This window comes from Eleutherodactylus coqui, chromosome 5 (assembly GCF_035609145.1).
Source record: "Eleutherodactylus coqui strain aEleCoq1 chromosome 5, aEleCoq1.hap1, whole genome shotgun sequence".
Lineage (NCBI taxonomy): Eukaryota > Metazoa > Chordata > Amphibia > Anura > Eleutherodactylidae > Eleutherodactylus > Eleutherodactylus coqui.
In genome coordinates, this window is record NC_089841.1 from 138,999,964 (window position 1) to 139,024,477 (window position 24,514).

The window sequence follows — 24,514 nt, forward strand, 5'->3', positions numbered from 1 at the left end:
AGCATCATATGTCCCAATGATGCTCCAAGTTCAGATCACTAAGCCCTGTGGCACAAGTCCAAATTACAGATGCAGAAAAGCAGCAATAATATACTTATATGAGGCCGGTCTGACAGCGAACCTTCTTGTATACAAGAAAAACAGCTATAGACTAAAAGCATCCCACAGCGCTGAAGCCTCTACTAAAGCCAGGAGCCTAGAAGCGACAGCTGGTCACCGTCTCCCACCATATAGTAAGGTGCAGTAAGTTTTTTCCAGGGTACTGCACTGTAATAAAAGTTTGTATAACTTAGGCCTCCTGCACACGGGCGGAAATTCTGCAGCGGGATTTCCCGCAGAATTTCCGCCCGTGGAAGCTGCCATGGAATTGCGTTAGCAAACGCAATCCTAGGCAGACGGTCGCAATTTGTCCGCGTGAAATGTCGCGCGGCAAACAAATCGCGGCATGCTCTATTTCTGTGGCGGCTCTGGTCTGCGCATGCGCGCAGCCGGCATCCGGCACATCAAACAGCCGGGGCCGCGGAAGCAGGCGAGTACGCGCTGGTCCCAGCAGGGGCACGGGACGGGTCCCGCTGCGAGAATCCTCGCAGCCGGATCTGACCTAGCCGTCTGCAGGCGGCCTAAAGGTACATTAAAGGGCATGCTCAAATCTCTTCAGATCCTACACAGCAGATTCTGTTTTTTGACAGAAAAACTAGCGCTTCATGCAGCGCTATTTTTCCTGTCAAAATGACAGACACTACAGTGGATCACAATGGACTCCGTTAGAAGTCAATGGGGCCCGTTGGTCACCACCAGAGTTTGCCAGTCACAAGATTTGGTACTGCATCATGCTTTCAGTTTCTGATGAAACTCACGAGACATTGCGAGCACGGCCTATCACATAGAACATTTTACTTTGCTTATGTGACTCGAGATAAAGGCCGCCAGTAATAAACATTTCCGCTGCTTATTAATCATCAATATTCTTGCTAAATTTAGGCACTGAAGTCATTTAAACATATTATCAAACTCACATGAAACCCCCTCTTACCTTACAGAGAGTGTGAAATCGCCTGGGTTACTCTTACTTGGCCGAGCCAAAAAACTACCGTCAACACCACGAGTCAACAGGAGATTTTCTGCCTCAACACCTGTGATATTCGGGTGGAACCATCTGTAGCAGAAGGAAATTCAACGGAATTAATTAGAAGGTGTCAACAATGAAGCACAGCAAGTAAAAGAAAAAAAAGTGATGTCTTAGGATACATGCCGCAAACAATCCACAGTCCCCACTTGCAGATCACACGCAGGTTGCCGGGCTGCACTTTGACAACTGAAATAATAGCAAGTCCAGGTGCAGCCTGGCAATTAGCAGGTGATCTCGTGGATCATCTCCAATATGTATGCACACCCTTAAAGGAGCCACACATTCATAGAACATTCAGCATTTTGTTTATTCTTAGGCTGGGTTCACACAGGGCGGATTTGCAGCGGCAATTCCGCGTGGAATTTTGCCAATCTGCTGCGGTAAGATGCAGCATGTCTATTTACTTTTCTTTTTTGTTTACTTTTGGCGCGGCCGCGCTCCCCTCTATGGGAGCGCCGGCCATGGCGGAAAAGCGAGCGGCCGGACCGCTTCAAAGCCGCTGCGGGTTTTTCCGCGGCGGTTCTCCCGTCGGAAATCTCGCGGTTTCGGCTGCGGCCAAACCGCGGGATTTCCGACGGGAATACGTCCCGTGTGAACCTAGCCTTAGGGGTTGAGGATGTTTACGATGAGTGAATGTCCGGCTCTAAAGTAGTCAGTTTTGCTTGTACACCGCTGTGAGTGCCATTTTATTCAGTAGTTAAAGTAATGCATACTTCTGTCTTCCTCCATTTACACCATCCCAGTAGCCCCTATTCTCAATTTAAAAAGCAGCAAGTAATCGTAGCCGGGTTACTCCCATCCCACCGCCCTCCTTCCTCTAGCACAGAGGTCCCCAACTCCAGTCCTCAGGGACCCCCAACAGGTCATGTTTTCAGGATATCCTATGGCAAGAACACCTGTGGCAATGTCTGAGGCACTGACAATAATTACATCACCTGTGCAACACTGAGGATATCCTGAAGACATGACCTGATGGCGGTCCCTGAGGACTGGAGTTGGGGAACACTGCTCTAGCAATTACATCCCGCTGCCTCCCATACATTCCCTCTGCTAGCAGGAAGCCAACCCGCCTAACTGCAGGCCACCTATAGGATTGGTTAGGGTGAAGCCACACAACGTGGCTGGCAGCACGGAGCCAAGCCTCGCCCGCTCAGGGGGCAACAACAACTGTGATTAGGTAGAAAATTGATAGGGGGAGAGCCTTGAACATAAAGGATGAACATAGTGTGCTTTTACACAGAAGATCTTTCTGGCAACAGACGCCCAACAAGTCGTCCCAGCAATAATCATTCCTGTGTAAAAGGCACAGGAATGAGCGTCGTTGACTGAATGGAGGTGGAGCAGAGCCGGGCATCGTTCAAGCCCAACCGCCTCCATTCACAGTTAGCAGGTAGTCGTTCATAAATTAACGACCGGCTGTTTATACCGAACGATACCTCCATCAGCCTCCAGCATGCATAATCTGAACAACGGACGAAAAGTGAAAATAACCTTGTATTCGCCGTTCATTCAGTGCGTGCATTTACACGCAATCATTCAGATTCTTGCTGGATTGCGGGAATCCTGACAATAATTATTCTGTGTAAAAGCAGCAATATTGCTGGCGTCATCAACGCTGATCCACCCGAGAGTAGGCGGAGAGTCTCAGACTAGAGTCACACTGTGCATAGGGTAGACTGAATCTAGCATTCATTTTACATACGCTAGTAATTATCAGGAAATTATAGTTCCAGTGTTTCTGGTGGCGCATCCCACACGCACAGCTCCGCTACAAGCGCATCCCCACGCACAGCTCCGCTACAAGCGCATCCCACACGCACAGCTCCGCTACAAGCGCATCCCACACGCACAGCTCCGCTACATGCGCATCCCACACGCACAGCTCCGCTACATGCGCATCCCACACGCACAGCTCCGCTACATGCGCATCCCACACGAACAGCTCCGCTACATGCGCATCCCACACGCACAGCTCCGCTACATGCGCATCCCACACGCACAGCTCTGCTACATGCGCATCCCACACGCACAGCTCCGCTACATGCGCATCCCACACGCACAGCTCCGCTACATGCGCATCCCACACGCACAGCTCCGCTACATGCGCATCCCACACGCACAGCTCCGCTACATGCGCATCCCACACGCACAGCTCCGCTACATGCGCATCCCACACGCACAGCTCCGCTACAAGCGCATCCCACACGCACAGCTCCGCTACAAGCGCATCCCACACGCACAGCTCCGCTACATGCGCATCCCACACGCACAGCTCCGCTACAAGCGCATCCCACACGCACAGCTCCGCTACAAGCGCATCCCACACGCACAGCTCCGCTACAAGCGCATCCCACACGCACAGCTCCGCTACAAGCGCATCCCACACGCACAGCTCCGCTACAAGCGCATCCCACACGCACAGCTCCGCTACAAGCGCATCCCACACGCACAGCTCCGCTACAAGCGCATCCCACACGCACAGCTCCGCTACAAGCGCATCCCACACGCACAGCTCCGCTACAAGCGCATCCCACACGCACAGCTCCGCTACATGCGCATCCCACACGCACAGCTCCGCTACATGCGCATCCCACACGCACAGCTCCGCTACATGCGCATCCCACACGCACAGCTCTGCTACATGCGCATCCCACACGCACAGCTCCGCTACATGCGCATCCCACACGCACAGCTGCGCTACATGCGCATCCCACACGCACAGCTGCGCTACATGCGCATCCCACACGCACAGCTGCGCTACATGCGCATCCCACACGCACAGCTCTGCTAAATATATTGTACATCCCATACAACAGGGATCAGAAGCAGGACAGCACTGGAGATGAAGGACCTGTGATGACATCACAGTCATGCTCCACACCCCTGATCACATGACGGCGACACTCATCCCAAGTGAATAACTTAAAAATCCCTGCAGCCTCAGTTGCTATGGAATACCGTACAGCCGTGTGCGTACAGGACCTGTGCTGATGTCATGTGATCAGGGGCGGAGCATGTAGCTCCCTCACTGGGGATGAAGGACCTTTGATGATGTCGCTGTCATGTAATCAGGGACGGAGTATGCAAGTCTCTCACAAACCCACTCACGCACGGATAGACAGGTCGTAGTTAGTAGTTTAATGAAGAGGGAATTGGGGAATGGGATGAACTGTGTATGTTCACTAAATGTTCTGCATGTATATCTTTCAATGTGTACAGGAAGGTCTGTTTAAGGCTGCCTGCACATGGGCGGACCGGAACGGACCCCGCATGCAGAATTTGCCCAGCAGAGTTAGACCCCATGCCCAGCCGGTGACCCCAGCTTACCTGTCTGGCGTTTGACGCGCCGGCACACATGCGCAGTACAGAGGACGCCGCGCCGTTGCTGTGGCGATGACACAGCTGCCACGACCATTCTGCAATGATGCTGCAGCGTGGCTCTGGCGATGACGCAGCTGCCGCGACCATTCTGCAATGATGACTGCAGAATGGCTTCGTACGGACAGCTTCCATTGACTTCAATGGAAGCAGCCGCGGCAAGGAATTCGCGCATTGTCATAGCATGCTATGGGCTGGATTTGCTGCAGAGTCTGGAGGCGGAATCCCGCCCTGGATTTCGCAATGCAGATCCACCCGTGTGCAGGAGACCTAAGGGTCATAGACTTTTAGGAGTGTTGTATTTGAGATCTATGATACAGTTTGTATACATCAGTACTTACTCTGGATGTGGTTTTAAAAATTGCAAAAATGAATTTAGATAACCCCCTAGCTACGGCCCTGTATTATAGATTAACAAATAATATACCGATGGACAAGGACTGATGTGAGCCATCATACTCCATTTACAGAGCTGAACAACTAACAGGAAATGTATAAAAATAAATGATGTGCTGTGGCAAATGCAGCTGCTCCAGCTGTAGAATAATGAATATCCTTATCATAGATGCAGCGCGCCCTCTTGTGGCCAAATACTGCAGTCCAAGAGCAAAGAACGCCAAATACAAGGGCAGGTGGGCGAATCAGAGAGCATAGAAAACGACCAACATTAAAAGATCTAGAGTAATCTAGTCCATCTTTATAAGGTTGGTTTCACACGCAGCATTATTAGAAAAAAATGCCACGCTTTGAGCAAAAACTTGTGCAGCAGGATATTAGTTGAAAGTCAGTATGAATATATTAAGTGTGATGCAAACTGGGTTTTTTGTTGTCTTTCACTTAGCTTGTGTTTTTTGGGTCAGTGGCTTTTTTTGCAGTTACAGCAGGCTGTATGATTGACGCTTATTTTATAAAGCCTTCCTTAAAAGGAAATGAAAACTAATTATTAGAAATGTGTGAATTGGGGGGAAAAAAAACACCCAAAAAGTCTGTAAAACAATTCACACACTAATTTAAAAAAATGCTGGCTTTTCCTTTCACACACGTTCCTTAGAGCTGATTCAAACGTATGTATATCGCCTGGCTGATATACAGTGTCCCTATCTGCAGAGGAGGAGGCGGGACAGGACGGGAGCGGTGTGCTGAGCTCCTGCCCCCTTGCCACTGTTTGCAATAGGAGTGGCGAGGCACGGGTGGAGCCAAGTTCCGCCCCCGTGCTGCCCCTCCCATCGCAAATAATGACAAGGGGCAGAGAGAAGGCGGGAGCTCCGTGCACTGCTCCTGCCCGTCTCCTCCCTCTGCAGAGCGGGAAAGCATATATCGTCCGGGCGTGAAAACCTGGCCAATATACGCATGTCGGAATAAGCCCTTAGAGCAACAGCAAACAAATACACCACAAATGGTGTGTGTGAACAAAGTCTAAAGACTTTCACACAGCTTTACATATGAAGAGCTTGCCATGAAGTGAGGTATATGGGAAATATTCCACTTCCCTATTTTGTATCCACTTCTAGCTGCATGAAAACGGCACATGTGATATCACCGGATATGTCCACATGTAGCACACACCGAGGATTCCTCGCAGCAGAATCATGAAGAAACTCTGCAGCAGTTTACAGTACAAGTAATGTGGAGGAGATTTCAAGAAAAAATATATATATCTACAGCTTAAATTGATCTGTGGTGCGAATTGTAAACCCGTAGCCTGCCAATTTATACTGCAAACTTTCACCCCAGATCTCAGCCCATCAAACGAGGGTGTGAAATCTGCTACACATCTGCATAAAATCCACATGCAACTTGCAGATTTTGATGCATCTTCATTGCATTTTCCCACTGGGGTGAAGCGTTGCATGCGCATGTACCCGTAGGCGCTGATCGCAACAAGGGGCTTTCTGCATGGATTCTACAATGAATGCCGCATCATTTTACCATCTCATCGAGTTCAATGGAAATCAGCCTGATGGTTCACGTGGCAAGGGGTTAAAATAGACAATTTGTGACGCAGAATCCATGTCCGAAAAACAACAAAAACAGTTAATCTGGATTGAATGAAGGAAGTCCACACGTGGATCTGAATTATCTTCAAATGAAAGTCAGTAGTAACTAGGCAGATTTTTTTTACACCTACTTCCACGGAAAAATTGGATTTCTCTGATGCGGATTTTAGAGGGAATCGGTGACCATCTTTCTACAGCCCTCACTGAGAGCACCGTATTGTAGGGCCTGTCACACTGATTACAGCGATATGTGTGCTGTACGTATCTGTGCAGTAGTTTGGGAGAACCTTGCATTTTATTAGCAGCAGATACACACAGAACTAGTCCTGCATATTCATGAGCTGTAGTCCAGCCACACCCATCCCGCCCTCCAACCAATGACTGGCAGCTCTCTCCATGTCCAGTTATAGGTAGACAGCAGTCAATCATTAGGTGGAGGGTAGGTGGGTGTGGCTAGCCTGCAGCTCATGAATATCCAGGCCTCTATGCATGTGCTGCCACTGATAAAATGTAAGTTTCTCCAAAACTCCTGCACAGATCCACACAGCAGACACATCACTGTAATCAGTGTGCCTGCCACTACCTTAGTGCTCCTGCGCACTGGCGAAAGGGATATTGGGCTGTGGTTCGCGGCCCAATATCACCATTGCAAGCTCTCTGAAAACCCCTGGATGCCAGTTTTCACATGGAAACAGCCTTGCATCCCGCCAGAGGTTCTCTTCATCCCCGTCATGGCTGTGACAACCGCAGCAAAAGATCACGATGTTCTCAATGGTGCTGGCGCTGCTGCTGCTGTCAGCCCCACTAGGTACAAAACGAAACCCCTGGATGTGACAGCCTCGCACCCCTGTGGGCTGAAGGAATCCCCTGCCGCAAAAAGAAAGGAGATGTTATTTTTTTTCACGCAGCATCGAAGGAGTGAAAACATCGCAAATGAGAATGAAACCATTGAAAAGCATTGGCTTCATAATCATGCGTTTTCACTCAATTTCGCATCGCACGATTTTCTCGCCAGTGTGAAGGAGCCCTTATGCCACTCTCAGAGAGGGGTGTAAAAGATGGTGACAATCTCATTAATGTGAACACGGCCTTACGCTCACATCAAGGCCTCATAGTTTTCTTTTAACGCAAACATTTTTGGTGAGGCTTTTTTTGCGCGACCCATTTTTAACATGCAATTCTTTCAGGGCCCCCGCCCCCACCCCCACCCCCTCCCCATCCATGGAAAAGTCTGTGGACAAACACCTTAAATAAAGCCTAAGGCCCAATGTACATGGGCGGATCTGATTTGCGGAATCCACGCAGAAGATCTGCAAATCAACCCACCCATAGGGAAGCATGGCGTCCACAGATGAGTTAAAGCATGTGGATTTGTTTAGCGGACCTTTTGATCCAGGAAAACAAATCGTAGCATGCTCCCTTTCAGTGCCGATCCTGCAAAGATGGCTTCCATTGGATTGGAAGCTGTCTGATCCGCGGCCTGTCCACTGCGCATGTGTGGAGGCCTGCGCTTCTGCACACATCCACAGTGAAGAAAATAGAAGACCCGAACAGGCATGCAGAAGACCCAGATGGGTAAGCAGTGTCCTCGGCCGCAGGCGGAATCCGATCCGCCCGTGGACACTGGGCCATACCGAGAACATACGGCATTTTGTAAACTGCAAATCGGGTTTGAGAGAAAAAGCCAAAAAAGCCGCTGAGGGTGCAACCTTAGACTATTTTCACGTGGCAGGAATTTGGTCACCATTTATCTCCAGGATTCGTACGCTGAGAAAAGAGAGAAAAATGTCTAATGGAACAACTTACCCATCTTCCCTGTGTAGGTTCTGGTCTTGGCTTCGGCCTATAAATACTGACCCAAATACTGCCATGTGACCGTGTCCTTAGGTCCCCCTCACACAGGCGCTTTTTCCCGCGATGTGACTGGTTCATGGAGCGCTGGCTCTTGATTGGCTGAGCCAGTGCTCGAGAACCAATTAGATCAATCTTTTGTCGGGGGTTTTCAATCCCCATTACCAGCAAGAGATGTTCTTTTGGCACTGACAACTGCATGGAAGCTTACGGGGTCGCTTGGTACCCATAGCCATACGCAATACCGTATGGGCTGCGGGTCGGACGCCTCCATTGACTTCAATGGATGCCTTCGGCACAGAGTCCTCGGCAAAATACAGCATGCTGCGATTTTTCTTCCCCTCACAGAATACACAAATTGTTTTTCCTTCACACTCTTGGATACAATCTAAACTACATGCGGACTGCGATCGTGTCTCCATTTGGGTGAGACCCCCCTAAGGAAGGAGAAGTACAATGAGAGCAGGCTGCAGCTAGAATATAACTAAGGCTACATGCACACGAACGTGAATCTCACAAATATCAACTCAATCCTTTTGAAAGGAGTTACTCACATGAACAATTTTTTTCCTCACAGATATTAAAATTAGCTGAATGTCCTATTTTTTGGCGCTCTCGGAACACCTTGCCCATTGTTTCCCATGAGAGGTTAAAAGACATCGCATGCCGTGTGATGTGCCATGATTGCGAGGATTGCCATTGAACACAACCTGCGATCCTCTGACACGCGGGAAACACGCTCCTGAGGATCGCAATTTCACAAAAGTGAGGAGAGGCATTTCTGACTAAAAAACGCCTAACATCCACATGTAAAATGCACGCTGGCAACACAGTATACCTTCAGGGGTGAGTTGACCTCCTAAGGAAAAACTAATTCTACAGTTTTTGCTGAGCATGTGCCCCGACTAAAAAACAAATTGAACAACTGTTATTTTAATATTTAACTTTTTTTTTTTTTTTTTTTTTAAACAGCATCAAATTCCTTTATGATTTCGGTCAGGCGCACTGCCATCCATGACAACGTGGCTGTATTGAAATCCCCATCTCCATGATCGGTCATACATCCGCGCACATTCTTCACTATCCAAGCTAGCGTAGATGAGGAGTATGGCCGGATTCACACGGCTGAGAAACTCATCTGCAATTTGTACATCGCGAGACTCTCGCGAATATGAACCCCGTTCCTTGTATGTTGCTGAGCGCAAAATCAGGCCAAGTCTTTTGGCCAGATATCGCGCTCGCCCGTGTGTAGGTAGCCCGAGGTTGTCTTCATGCTACGTTTTGCGTGTCCAGCACTGGGTATGTCTTGGCTTCCATCCCTTACACAAACTATACAGGGATGGAACCCAGGACCGCACCGTAGGGGTGAGGATGTCAGAAGGAAACCTCTTTGGTCTCCGTCCAGGTCAGCCTTTTACACTGACTAGAACAGTGCTGTCCCTGGCGAAGACCAAATTGGTCGCCATCTCACATAATCCATCCATAAAAGACACAAACCAGGACAAGACGAGCAATGACTCACAAAACCTGCCTAACCTAAAAGGATAAGCCCCTGTAGTAAACTTCTAGGTGGCTACCTAGCTCCCGGCATCTGACTAGCCTCGGTCTTAAAGGGATTGTCCACAAATGCTTTAAAATAAAGTCCCCAAACCTGTGGCTCGGGATCCCCTGCTGTGTGGCTTACCAAGCGAGTGCTGACGTATGAGCATACGTACCGGCAAGGGACATACTCTAAGCATCGAACACCGCCAACTTGGATGGCACAGTAGTGCCAAGTTTCACACGGTAATATTTATGACCACATATTTGCAGTTTCACAATTTCTTGTCTCTCTACATTTACATTCGGGTTACACGCCAACGTTCGCCACGACACAGCAAAAGACGGCACGATGCCCCAGCTGCATTGCATGCTAATGTAAGTGAATGTGGTTGCAGTAAGTCCGCATTCAACCCACATTTATTTTTCCATAGCGGTTCATTTATCAAAACGGTTGAAAAACTGTCTGTTGCCCGTAGCAACCATTGCCAGCTCAGCTTTCCTTTCCAAAACTGCTGTAGTAAAATGAAAACTGCTCTGTGATTGGTTGCTATGGGCAACAAGCACCGGTTTTTATTTCCATACAGTTTTGATAAACGAGGCCATTAGTGTGTACAGTATGTCGGGGGAAACACTTAATATATGTGCTAAGCATGTCAATTGAGGTCTACTAGTCGGATGGAGGCCAAACGAGTGTACACTTAGCTTCCACCCATCCGGAGAAATACATAAGATGGAATAGTTTAGTAGACTGCGTTATTCCATATAGAGGTAGCCAGTATTAAAAACAAACAAAAAAGCCTCACTGTCTACATCAGTCACAGCCCTCCGGACAAGGCACGAGCTTACTGGTGGATATGCTAAAATACAAGATGTGAATGAGGCCCACGTACGGCATTTGACCGCTGCGACCACTGGGTTGGGTACGAAATAACACGGGCCCTAAGGCTTAAAAAAAACTGATTAAATAAAAAGTTTAAGGACTCGTTCCCATCTGCATTTAAGGTTTCTCTTGGAGGCCGTGTAAGGCCTCATGTCCACGGGCAAAAGAAGAATTAAAATCTGAGGCGGATTTTAACTCTTCTCCTGCCCGCGGATCCGCACCCCATAGGGATGCATTGACCACCCGCGGGTAGATAAAGACCAGCGGATGGTCAATAAAAGGGATTTTTTTTTAAATGGAGCATGAAAAAAATCTGGACCATGCTCCATTTTCGTGCGGGTCTCCCGCTTCTATTGAAGCCTATGGAAGCCGTCCAGATCCACGGGAGACCTAAAATAGGAATTTGCTTCAGCTCGGCGGATGTGCCCGGCGCATGGCATGCCGACGACGTGCCAGCGACGTGCCAAGTTCATCCGCCGGCCGAAAAAGAAGATCCGGCCGTGAGGAAGAGAAGACCTTCCCGGCCCGCTGCGGGTGAGTTAATTCTTTTAAATTCCTATTTTAAGCGCTCATGTCCGCTGGGCAGGAGGGACCCGCTATGGATTCTCCATGGAGAATCCGGAGCGGGCCTGATTTTCCCCGTGGACATGAGGCCTAACAGAATGCTATTAAAATCAGGATGATATAGCACCGCATACAGCGCTATTTAATCCAGGTAAAACCCGGCGGGTGTAACGGTAGATGGACAGACCACATTATAATCATATGCTGGATTGGGCAGTTCTGGTTTAACTGCTGCTCCCCTAGATCTGACAGATAATATAGGCCATGTGAACATGTTCTAAGGGATCCGCCCCAGTGACAACTCCTATGATGTTACTGACCTAAAGCACACATGTACATTTTCAGTATATGTGCTGTCTGAGTCTACAATGGACCAGGCTCAGATGCCACATGGACCCGTAGTAGTCAGTGTGCCAAATTCACATCAGCCATTTATTTATTTTTTTACACGGTCCACACGTAGAAAAAATAAATTCAGTGCGCACTATTCTGGTCCAGTCTGCGGATGAGACTCGCTCATTCAAGTCACAGAGAGAGAAAAAAAAAACAACTAGCACAGAAGTCAGAAGGAGGCATGCCTTGGACTAGAACACAAACTATAGCAAGTTATGGGATCGGAAACATGATTTGTAAAGCAGCCAAAAAAGTCACACCTCGTCTTATCCACTTCAGCTTGCAGCATATATTTCACATGTAGAAGTATACTCACATACTTCATTAACCACTCGATCCGGTGGTATTTATACGTAAAGCAGAATCAAACAGGTGGGAACTTGAAGTGCCGTGAATAAAAACTCCTTTTATTGTAATCTGTGCATATAAAAATCACAGGTCCAGAGGACTAGTTTCAGCTCCTCATGAGCCTTGATCACCCCTCAAGGTGATCAAGGCTCATGAGGAGCTGAAACTAGTCCTCTGGACCTGTGATTTTTATATGCACAGATCGGAAACATGGCAGTCTGCACAAGTCTAAACTTTGGAAATTCCTTTCCCGGTTAGGCCCAATGTCCACAGGTAGGTTTGATTTACAGAATCCGTGCAGGGTACCCGCGTGGAAGATTCGCAAATCAAGCCACCAATATGAAAGCAGGGGCATGTGCAAATGAAATAAAGCAAGTGGATTTGATTCACGGACCTTTTGGTCCAGAAAAATAAATAAATATCGCAGCATGCTCCATTTTACTGTGAATCTCATACAGATGAAGTCAAAGGAAGCCGTCCAATCCGCAGCCCGACTGCAATAGAATTGCGGATGTCAGCGGGAAGGCAGGAGTTTAAGGCCTCATGTCCACGGGGAAAATCAGATCCGCTGCAGATTCTACATGGAGAATCTGCAGCGGGTCCCTCCTGCCCCGCGGACATGAGCGCTAAAAATAGGAATTTAAAAGAATTTACTCATCCGGCGCGGGCGGGGAAAGCCTTCTCTTCCTCGCGGCCGGATCTTCTTTTACGGCCGGCGGATGAATTCGTCACACCGGCGGCACGTCGCCGACGTGCCGCGCGCATGCGCCGGGCACATCCGCCGAGCCGAAGCAAGAAAGATCTGGCCGTGAGGAAGAGAAGACCTTCCCCGCCCGCGCCGGATGGGTAAATTCTTTTAAATTCCTATTTTAGGTCTCCCGCGGACCCGGACGGCTTCCATAGGCTTCAATAGAAGCCCGCGGGAGCCGTCCCCGCGGGAGACCCGCACGAAAATGGAGCATGGCCCAGATTTTTTCATGCTCCATTTTTTTTAAAATCCCTTTTATTGACCATCCGCGGGTATTTATCTACCCCGCGGGTGGTCAATGCATCCCTATGGGGTGCGGATCCGCGGGCAGAAGAAGAGTTTAATTCTTATTTTGCCCGTGGACATGAGCCCTAAAAAAAAAAAAATCTGTGTATGCGTGGCGGCATGCCGGACAGCGCTTCCACACACTTCTACTTGCCGGATGGGCAAGTAGAAGACCCGCAATCCTCGGCCGCAGACAGGGTCGGATTCCACTGCGGGCTCTCGCATGCGGAAGCCGATCCGCCCGTGAACATAAGACCTAACTCTAATGGCATCCCATTTCATACAGAAGCCAAAAGGCTGGTTATAGGTCAGTGAGCCGCCATATAGCACCTTCATGTGATGCTGTATACCAAACTATGCGCAATACCTATGAGAAAAACTGAAATCTGTAATAAAACGGGAGACACAGAGGTAACATAAGCCTCCATAGATTTCTAGAAGTATTGTATTCAGGACCTGGGTGGCACCGATCACAAAAGTGGCCACATATAGGATCCTAAACAGGAACAGTAGGTCTCTGCTCGGTTTCTATGCCTCGTATTCGCCCAGTTAGGCAGCCACTTCCTCTCTACAGGCACAACGAGAAGTAAGAGCAGAACTCATAGTAAACTGACCACAGACAGGAAAGTACAGACCGAAACCCAGAGCCTCACAGTTACACTTCATCCCAGCAGCCACCTCTCTGCAGGACCGGCCGGTCCAGCTGATGGGACCTCAGCCAATGCTCTGGTATGACTGAGGAAAATCAGTCATCAACATCAAAAGTTCAAATTGTCCCAAAATACCTCTTTAAAAAGACTATGGACATCTCTAGGCAGCAACGTTTTTTCACTTAAATTCGTGTATTTTGGGCTGACGACGGTTTTTGAACTTGGTTTCAATTAAAAATTCTGCAGTTTGTCTTCTGCAGCTTCTACATATCACTGTATATAGAAAGCGCAGTCTAAGGGTATTTTACTCAGGCTGATAGTTGCCCAGATAATTGTTTAAAAGACTGATTAAAGGTGACTTCTACACGTATAAACACGGCACTTCACAATAGAAGTCAATGGCCCCGTTTCCTTCCGTTCGGGGATTCCGTCACGGCGCTGTTTTCATCAGCCATCATGGAACCCCTGAGCGGAGTCTTACAGCGTGTACAATAACACTGTGTGAACACTCCCTAAGACGTCTGCAACGTCCGTACTGGCCTCAGGTCCATGCTGGTAGGTTCCCTTTAAGGGTTAACACCACAATAATAGTCTGGAAATTAATGAGAAAGTTGGATGGTTGCAAGCACAGAACACTTTACATATATTAGTGCACCAACTAGTTAGAGCGGTTACCCCAGCAAGATCATTACCCATCCACAGGATAGCTAATATGACAGACCAACGGGGGTCCGAAAGCTGGAAGCACCAGGGATCATGAGAATAGTGCAGCCGGTGCCCCCTCTGTGAGTAAATAGGGGGAGTGCATGTACAACCAGAGATCATTTCAGTTCTATGGGACGATGGGGATGGTCAAGTGCATTGCCCAACCATCTCCATAGACAGCGAACTGAGCGGCATTATACATGCGTGACCACCTCTTCATTCACCGTCTACAAAGACAGTTATGGGGACCCCCCAGTTTTGGGACAGCGGGGGTACTTGCAGTCGTTGATCCACCAGTTTAGGGGCTTGTTTGCAGACGTCCATAACAGATGGAGTGCGTGCCGGGCGTACACCATCAGCGCGCCATTTATCTTAATTCTTGCTGCTCTGCAATGTCTGCAGTCCCATTGAAAGTGACTGAAGCGTTCGTGCGACTGGCGTGCATCCAGTCTCTTCCTCAAAGTGCCTGCTGCAAGGAGTCCCGTTCTCCAGATTGTGGGGGTCTCAGCAGCGAGACCCCCACCGATTAGCAGGGTATCCCATGGACAGGGAATATCTTGTAATCTTGCTACAACCTCTTTAACGAAGCGCTGGTCATGCATGTGCGCCTCATTCACTAAGGGGACCACTGTTATCAGGATCCCCGGGGGTCCCAGCAGTCAGACCACCATTGACCAATCAGTTTTCAGCTATGGATGGGTGATAAAGCATTGGGTGGAGAACCCCTCTAACAACGCTCATCATCTAATCACTGTTTCTTCACAGCCTTGGTGACCATGAATGGACTCTGCATGCTGTCCAGACTCTGCACCCTCCTGTAAAAGACATGAGCAATCTGGCACAGACTGGTTGCTATGGACATCTGACAACCCCTGCAGTTGTCAGGCAAGGTCTCCTTAGCAACCAGGCTGTCAGGCAGGACCCCCCCGAGCTGGCAGCAGCCCCGTCCTCTGGAGGAGGACACCGAGCAGCGATGGGGCTCCCTGCAGCCTCACCTCCTGGATGTCATTGTACGGGCTCCGCTGCGGCTCCTAGCAGCGCACACACTGATCGGGAGGAATCAGATGAAGGCCTCCAGCAGGACCAGCAGCAGCTCCACCACCCGGGCGGCCACCAATGACGTCATCAGATCGCGCCACGACACAGTCCTCCGGTAACTTTCTCTGAACGCCCGAAGTAATAGTAAGTGGCGGACGCTGCTATACGGAGTCGCTCTATAGAAGACCGGCCGGGGCCAAACTTCTACAAGCAGCGTAAACTGCCCGCATGCACGAAAAACCAAGAACCGGACATCCGTTCTCTCGTCTCCTCCCGGTTACAGCGGGGACTCGGCTCTACCGGAGCATTTCCCCAACTCTATCGACGAAAGGAACTGATTTCACCGGCGCCGTCGCGATAACGTGACGTCAAAGACGGGCGGCAAGCCGTGTCTGCGAGTCAGAACTACATCTCCCAGAAGTCCGTGCGGCGGAAGTGACGTAGCACGGCGGCTTTTTATATGAGAATTACCCGGATGTTAATCCTTTTTCCTTTCAGCCAAGGTAAGAATGGCGGATCTCATTTAGTCAGCGGTGGGCCCTGGCCGGGTAATCCGATGTAATCCTGCCCCGAGAGGCGCCTCTCACACTCCTGGGTTACGGAGGGCTGTTAGACGGGGCTTGGCCGATGTTCCGGCGGTGATATTGTGGTGCTTGCGGTCAGTTATGGGATTATAGTGTCGGTGGACATGGCGCCCGGTCCGCGCTCTGCAGTGGAGGCTGGTCTTGTGTTACTGCTGTCCTGCGGGGCGCGTCACTCCTAACGAGCGCTCCTGCCGACCGCGGGCAGATGTAGCTGAGCGCGCTGCTGAGTAGGCCGGGCGCAGCGATAAACTCGGCGTTTGTATAGAAGGCGGCTATGCAGTTTATTGGCGGCGTCTGCATGTTGCCAGTCAGTGGCGGCCGTGAGAAGCTGATGGTTGCAGGCCTAAGCCGGTGCTCCCCCAATTTCAGTCCTCAGGGACCCCCAACAGGTGAGGTTTTCAGGATTTCCTCAGTGTTGCACAGGTGATGTAATCATTGTCAGTGCCTCAGACATTGCCACAGGTGTACTTACCATAGGAGATCCCCAAGACATGATCTGTTGAGGGTCCCCGAGGACTGGAGATGGGGAAACGCTGGTCTAAACCAATAGTCAAATCCAAACTTTAAGGGACTGTCCAGGACTCTGACTACTGATGACCTGCCTGCAGAATAGGGGTCACTCAGGTGAATGGAGGGGGCACACAGGAGCGCTGCGGCTCCATGACCGCCCCTGCAAGCACTACAGTGATGTCTTTATAGGGTCTATCCCACCAAAAATGTATCACCCAGTCACTGAGGGTCCGACTGCTGGGATCACATGACCAATGCACCCAGAGTCTCCCTCAGTCCTGTGGTAGTGAATGGAGTTTTTAAGATACAGTAAGTTATGAGGAAGGTGGCCTTCTTATTGGCAGAGCAGGTGTATCTTGGTGTGCTTTGCTGACCTTTGGTCTGTGGCTAGCGCTAGATATGCATCACTTTTATCTTCTGCCATAGTTTCTAACTGATCTACTTATTCCAGATGGCAGGAGAGCCGGCTGAGAAGAAGGTTGTGAAGAAGACCGAAAAAAAGGCCGAGAAAAAGACCGAAAAAAAGGCCGAGAAAAAGACCGAAAAAAAGGTTGAGAAGAAGGCCGAGAAAAAGGTTGAGAAGAAGGCTGTGAAGACGGTCTCGAAGAAAGACGCGAAGGACGCAAAGAAGGTCAAGAAGCATCATGCCAGTCGTAACCCCACACTGGCACGTGGAATTGGGAAATATTCCCGATCTGCAATGTTTTCAAGGAAAGCAATGTACAAGCGCAAGTACAAGGCCCCTGTAACTAAGGTAAGCAGTTGTGCTAATGCTGCCTTGTTATGCAATCTTATTTTTTTTTTTCCTGATGTTATATTGATTGTTTCAACTTATTTAGATTGAGAAGAAAAAGAAGCGGGTAAAGCCCAGAACTACCATGAGTAAGACAGTCGGGGGAGATAAGAATGGCGGAACACGTGTGGTTAAACTGCGCAAAATGGTGAGCGTTAATACTGGTCCCTGTCTGCAGTCTGTGACATGGAGGGTCATAAGCTATGGCGGATCTGATTGACAAGATGATTTGGCTTTATGTGGTGTCTGATTCACTTATTTATTCTTCCAGCCACGATATTATCCAACAGAAGATGTTCCCCGTAAGCTTCTGAACCACGGCAAGAAACCCTTCAGCCTGCACAAGCGTAATCTGCGCTCCAGCATCACTCCTGGAACCGTGCTGATTCTTCTTAATGGACGTCACAGGGGAAAGGTAAGTCACTTCTTGCGTATGAACTGATAGAAAGCTGTAGGAACTGCAAAATTCACATTGGGATATCTGAAGAGGACCATTGACGTTAAAGGGGCTGTACTACGATTGACTTCATCACCTAGCCATAGGATAGGTGGTAAGTCTGATCAGTGGGGGTTCTTATTGTGGGTCCACTGTACACCCTGCATAGAGGAGATTGAATGGACTGATGGCTGCACATGTGCTGTGCCGCTCCATTCGTCTGTACTGGGACTGCTGGAGATAGCCAAGTGCTTGTACTCCGCCCCATTGAAATGAAGAGTGGAGCCATGCATGCTCAACTGCTGCTCCATTTTTTCTTTCTCCACATCGCAAACCTGAGGGGGACACACTCCCATTTTTGGGATCGATGGGGTCTTGGTGGCCAGCCTTTTTTTTTTTTTTTTTTTTTATAGCCTCTCCTATGGATAGGTGATAAGATCATTGTGGTACCTCTTTTAAAAACTGTCTTGATTTACCCTTTGTGGGGAAAAGGTTATACTACTGACGTGACCCTATGTGGAAATTGTCCTCAAAAGTGAAATATTTGAATGTTGGGCTTTTGTTGCTAAAAGCTACATTTTTCATGGTATCTGTTTTGATCTTCGTCACGATGCACCATGCTCTGGGTAGATCATTCTTTCCCATAGGCTTCTCTAAAGGAGCTGAAAAACCCCAAGAGATACATGTTTTGCATTAAAAAGCAGCATCAGAAATGCTTCAATTTCATGACCTTTTACAGGTGTTTATAAACGCTTAAAAAGTAGGTTTTTGTTTGACGGGGCTCTTGGGCTAGGAGCTCAGTGCTGCACTTAATGTATATGCTGGGAAAAAGCTCTGTATGTATACACTAAAACCTATTTACACGGGACGAGTACCCTGCAAAACTTGTAGAAGCGAACAAAAATGTGCAATAATGAAGTCTAAAATCAAAAACCTTGCTTACTATTCGCTTACTTCTCGTTATCGCCGACTTCTTGCTGCGTGTAACGCTTCCCGCTTCATAGAATGTGAAGTGCTGATCGAGAAGCCAGCAGTGATCTACCTGTCAAAATGCTCCGTACCAGCGCTAACTACCTTAGTCGTGACGTCTGGGCTCATCCAGTCCTTTACCCAACAGTCCCATGTAAATGAAGTATTAGGCTTTCACCCTTGTCTTCCTTCAGAATGGCAAACCTCAGCTTAGTTTTTTTGGGTTTTTTGCAGCTGTATAGGAAAGCAAAGCGGACTGCACCTTGCAGCGTACTGTGTATATACTTTACAGTGGGACCCTTTGGGTGACGCATGCCCCTGTATAGGCTTACAGTGTGACACGAATCTTCACTACCAACAGATGGCTAGAATGCTTTGTACACAACATTCAACTTACAGACATATGGGCAGACTTGTGCTCAATGTAAACTGTAAATATAACTTGGTGCTTGGCACGTTGCTTCTAGAACAGTTCTCTAACGTGGCAACGGTAGAACATGCGTTTTGGGTTGTAGCAGTATGAAGGAATTGTATAACGCATGCAACCCTTCACTGTAGGCCTAATTTTGACTTGTAATCAACCAATGGCCTGCTGTCTTGTTAGTAGTTCTCAGTCTGATGGAGATTCGGGTAACAAAGCTGACTTTCATACTCCACTAATGACATTGAGAAGCCTAACAGTCCATCTACATCTGAGGGCGTACTTGCATAATGTTGTGCTGATCCATAGGCAGAATGTCTGATAAGCTGGTATTTGGAGCGAAGAGCATGTTTGCTGCTAATCACCTTGACTTAGAATTGGCACATATTCGGGGAGTGGTCCCAGACTTGTTCTGCTGAGCCAATAGTTGTTCGTTTCAGCCCAGGTTCTAGCTGCGGTATAACTTCACAAGTGGTTTTTATCCGTTGCTGTAGTCCATATAAAACTGTTGGCCACGCACCTCTTATACTGTCTAAATTGACCCATCATAACAGTGGGAAGAAACTGCTGAGACAACCCTTCACCGCAGTCTTTAGAGACTCCTCCATCCATGCATTACTCGGATGTGGCGGGTAGGGAGTTTGACTGGGTCCGTACGCTTGTCAAACCGTAATGCTGGTGTCTTTAGGCGAGCTCAGGACGGCAGAACCATCTAATGGCTGGAAAATGGGCACCGCACTCTGAAAGGAGCGATCTCTCAACATTGGGCAAAATGATTAGAAACCGCTGATTATGTCCCTTATTTCCTGCTGTTGGTGATGGGGAAAATGCTTCCTCAATTCCATAGTTGCAAAGCTATAGAAATGTAGTTGGGAAGATATGCCATGTCTGGTGCCTGGAAGGAAGGAGGGGTGTTGGAGGTTCATGCTAACAGACTTAAAGATCTCATTCCTACATGTAACGTATGTCTTGTTATAGTGTAGCAATGTTATGAGTCTTATCTGTATTGAGCAGAGTGGTCTTGTTCTTTAAAGCTGAGTTTAGTTCTTTTGACACTCGTTTAGCATCTGTTTCATATATAATTTATAAAGGGTCATAATTTTAAGATGCGTCTTGATTTTAAAGGTTTTAATATGTATATTTTAATTTTTTGCAGCGCGTTGTTTTCCTGAAGCAACTTCCGACTGGTCTCCTGTTGGTAACAGGTAAGCGTCACACTGTACAGCTTGATTTTTAGATCTAGAGCTAAATGTGGTAATGTGAGATAAGATAGAACGTTATGTCCTACATGCTCTTTAAAATGATTAAAAATGAGATCAATCTCTCAAATATTCATAGTTCGTTTGCATTTCAAACTTTATAGATTTTTTTTTTTTTTCCCCTTTTCGTGAATTAGGTCCTCTGGTCATCAACAGAGTTCCTCTTAGAAGAGCTCACCAGAAATTTGTCATTGCCACATCCACCAAAGTCGATGTGTCCAAAGTCAAGATTCCAAAACACTTAAGCGACCCTTACTTCAAGAAGAAGAGGCTGCATAAACCTAAACACCAGGAGGGAGAGATCTTTGACACAGAGAAGGAGGTAAGTAGTTGCCTGCTGAAGAGGTCAAAGATTTCTTTGCAGTCATGTATGTATAGTATAGTGATTGTTAACCTTCGAGGCTGGTACATATAGTTTGTTTGAAGGGTGTTTAAAATGTCCTGTTGTAAACTATTGACGGACATATCTTCAGGATAGGCTATCAATAGTAGTTCCTCAGGGGTTTGATGCCTGAGACCCCTACTGATCAGTATGTTTGTGCACTGAACTGATTTCCATAGAAGGCATATGGCTCCATTCTCACTGCAGTGGCCAAGCTTGGTACTGCAGGCAAAGTTACTAATAAAGTGAATGGGAACTTTGCCTGTAATAGAAAGCTGGATAAGCCAGCAATAGTTTCAAATTAGACAACCCCTTTAAGGACTGTTAAGAACACAAAGTCCTTCAATGGTTCTTTTAGACCTTCATCTGCGTAAAGTTTTCTTATTTAGGATAACTTCCTGTGTAAAGAGGAAATCCAATTAATATGTTTTAAAATATCAAGATCAAAAGGCTTGGTCCACCATTATCAGAAGAAAAGGGCACCACTTGGCTTTCTATTAATGGAAATGTAGCGCCACACATGTAACATGCTATTGATTTCCAAGGAATGTAAAGACTTCTAGTAACCAAACTTGGAGTTGTTTGTTTTGTTTTTTAATGCAGAAGTTGAGAGACTTGTGTAAGGCCGCCTGCAGATGGCTGGGTTGACTCCCACTGCAAGAATTCTCGCAGCGGGATGTGGATCTATGCTCCTGCAGAGACCTGTGGGTCACCCGCTCCCAGCATTCTCTCTGCAGTATGTACTGGCTGCCGCCCATGCGCAGAGTGGAGCCGGCCCATCACTACTCTGTGAGACCCGCACAGAAATAGAACATGCTGCAAATTGTTTTCACGCGGACAAATTAGATAATGCGATCCTATGCGCACGGCTACGGTTTGTCCGCATGAAAACAAATCGCGGCTGTGTGCATAGGATTGCGTTATTTAATGCAATCCTATGACAGCGGGCACTGGCGGAAATTCAGCGGGCAATCCCGGAATTTCCGCCCATGTGCAGGGGGCCTATCTCTAGATGAAAACCACTCAAATGCTTTGGCATTTCAAAGCGTGTCTGACTTTATTTATTTTTTAAATAAGAGTATTTAACATCACAGAGCAACTTCTGTAGAATATATCCTAAAATGATGGAAGTTAAACCAGAAAATCCTATTTGTCTGCAGCATATGTTGAGAGAAACTTATTTATGTAGCATCACTCTTCAAGGGGTTATAAAGAAAATTCATAATTGTTAATCTAATCTGTAAATTAATGAGTGTGCAGATTACATGGATGCTTTCTGAATAGTATGTGACGCTTGTATCATTTGTTCCCTAGAAATATACAGTTACACAACAGCGCAAAGCAGACCAGAAGTTTGTTGACTCTCAACTCCTGCCTGTCATCAAAAAAGAGCCCCAACTTCGTGGATACCTGCGATCTGTGTTTTCTCTGTCAAATGGAATGTATCCACACAAACTGGTTTTCTAAGAATCATCAGAGTTATTAAAAGTGTGTAAATCTTCTACCTGAGTTGTGTGTTTTTTTGTTTTTTTTTTAAAACTCCATTTTAGATTATGGAAGATTTTTTTTTTTTTCCCCCTTGCATTGCTGTGATTGCTAATAGCAAATCTTAACAGCAGAAGAAGGTAGTCCTGTACTAGAAAATAACTCGTAAGAAACAAGGCTATCATTATTGAAACACATTATTGAATAGATATTAGCAGTAATTTGCAGTATTGAAGTGTAATCACACTTTGCATCAACCTTTCCAATCCCATGTCGGGCCTGCCTCGACCTCATCATTTTGCTCCACAGCTCTGATGTCGGGACAGGCCCGACACTGCAGTGCAGGGGTGCATTTGCACCCGATCACCAGACACATCGGGTGCAGATACACTCCTGCACTGGTCCTCATCAAGGACCCTTGAGGAGAAGGCAGAAAGGGTTTTTAACCCTTTCTGCCTTCTCCTTTACACATTACATAGCGCTATGTAATGCACGGAGATTCCGCCCGGCGATCATGTGACCGGTTGTCACCTGACCCTCGCTGTTACATGATCGCCGGGCTGGGAGGCTGAAGGGAGAATGCGGAAGTAATACTTCTGCATTCCCCTGACGGTAAGGTGACCACCAGCATCCTCCTGTACTCTTTCAGATCAGGAGGGTGAAGGAAGAATTTTATTTTTTTTTCTCATCCATTCTCCCCACCTCCAATTTATTTGGAGCTGGGGAGAATGGATGAGAAAAATCAAATGGATTGGAAAGGGCTAAAGGACACACATTTTTAAAACCTGATAGATAGACTATGTATTGGACTAAGACATGGTGCTGCTTGAACCTGTTCCTAATCGATGTATGTCCTCAGTGGAAAGTAGTTCCTGCAAAATGCCATGCATTTATGTAATGGTGATCACATGGGTGGCCAGCAGTGACTGCCAGTTAAGATCTGTTGTAATGGCAGGAAATGCAAAGCTCTATCAGTCATTTTAACACCCTTAGATTGTGAGATTTCTATGAATCTTGGTGTCAAAGTACCTTAGGGATTTCTACTATCCACTTCTGCAAGGTGACAGTGGGTTGCTCTTGCAGCCAGGGTTCTAACAATGGCCCTCTCAGGTCTACCATCTTAGTACATCTACTAGGCCCTAGCGGTGGCCGGAATACAGTCTTAGGCTTTGTTCCCACGAGCGTATATCGGCCACCATTTTCAGGGCCGGCCGATATACGCTACAATGTGGGGAGTTAAAAACTGATGAACGGGCACTGAAATCAAACGTTTGTGCAGACTGCATAAGCCCCGGCCCATTTGTGCCGAAGCCGCCATAAATTGCCCCTTTCCCCTCCCTCGCTCTCCTCTGCGCTCCTTCCTGCTCGCTCTTTGCAATGGGAGGGGATGGGAGCAGAACTATGCACCAACTCCTCCCATTGCTGGCTGTGGACAATAGGCGGAAGCTTAGTTCCACCCCCGTCCTGCCCCTGGTCCCCAGCCAGCAATAGGAGGAGCTGGAGTGCCACTTAGCTCCACCCACTCCCATTGCAATCAGCTGGAGAAGAGGGAGGGAATTTAGCAGCCACGCTGCTAAACTCCCTCCCTTCAGCTGCTGTCATAGAAGCCCATGCAGCGGCTGTCTTATTCCGGTGCAAAAGATAGTTCCAGGACTATCTTTTGGGCCCGACGTGAAAACACCCGGTGCTATAATGGCCAGCCGGGCATTTTTACGCCACGGGAATACTGCCACGTGATCTGATGCGTTGGAATCCAACGCATCAGATCACGGTGTGTATCAGCGGGCCGATTTATACGCTCGTGTGAAAGAAGCCTTATACTGAAGTACCAAGTGGACAGTCCTACTAAAGTCCTCAAATGTCTGGGTGGCTCCCCAAGAAGGAATAACTAGATAAGGAGTCAGAAATCTACTAATGTCCTCTGACCTATCATGGCTGACAACCCTATGTTGCATTTCAGGCTTTCAATACACCTAAAATTGAGCAGATTCACCCTGGATTGTTTAAAGAGGTTTTCCCACTACCTAAAATTGCTTCAAAGTCCCTTTTTGCTTCCTGGTTGCTGTTGACCAGGGCATGTGACTGCTGTAGCCAATCACTGCCTATAGAAGATCACTGCTGTGGCCAGTGACTGGCTTACAGTCATGAGAAAATTGCTTTAACCCCC

The 24,514-nt window shown here is 47.8% G+C and overlaps 2 protein-coding genes across 2 annotated transcripts in view; one reads left to right on the plus strand and one right to left on the minus strand.

Moving 5' to 3' along the window:
- The window catches only part of PTPN11 (protein tyrosine phosphatase non-receptor type 11), a 59,459-nt gene extending 43,551 nt beyond the window's left edge, over nt 1–15,908 (minus strand). Inside the window, exons 1-2 of the mRNA XM_066603226.1 lie at nt 15,466–15,908; nt 1,034–1,156 (exon numbers count right to left, since the gene is read on the minus strand). Coding sequence (XP_066459323.1) covers nt 1,034–1,156; nt 15,466–15,479 — 137 coding nt within the window. The 5' untranslated portion in view covers nt 15,480–15,908. The remainder of the gene's footprint in view (nt 1–1,033; nt 1,157–15,465) is intronic.
- A 1,116-nt stretch (nt 15,909–17,024) lies between these two features.
- On the plus strand, nt 17,025–22,364 carry RPL6 (ribosomal protein L6). The gene is made up of 6 exons (XM_066603228.1): nt 17,025–17,356; nt 17,442–17,543; nt 17,667–17,810; nt 20,378–20,426; nt 20,618–20,802; nt 22,177–22,364. The coding sequence occupies exons 1-6, from the start codon at nt 17,054–17,056 to the stop codon at nt 22,327–22,329; spliced, it is 936 nt and encodes a 311-aa protein (XP_066459325.1). The 5' UTR covers nt 17,025–17,053; the 3' UTR covers nt 22,330–22,364.
- The last annotated feature ends 2,150 nt before the right edge of the window (nt 22,365–24,514 follow it).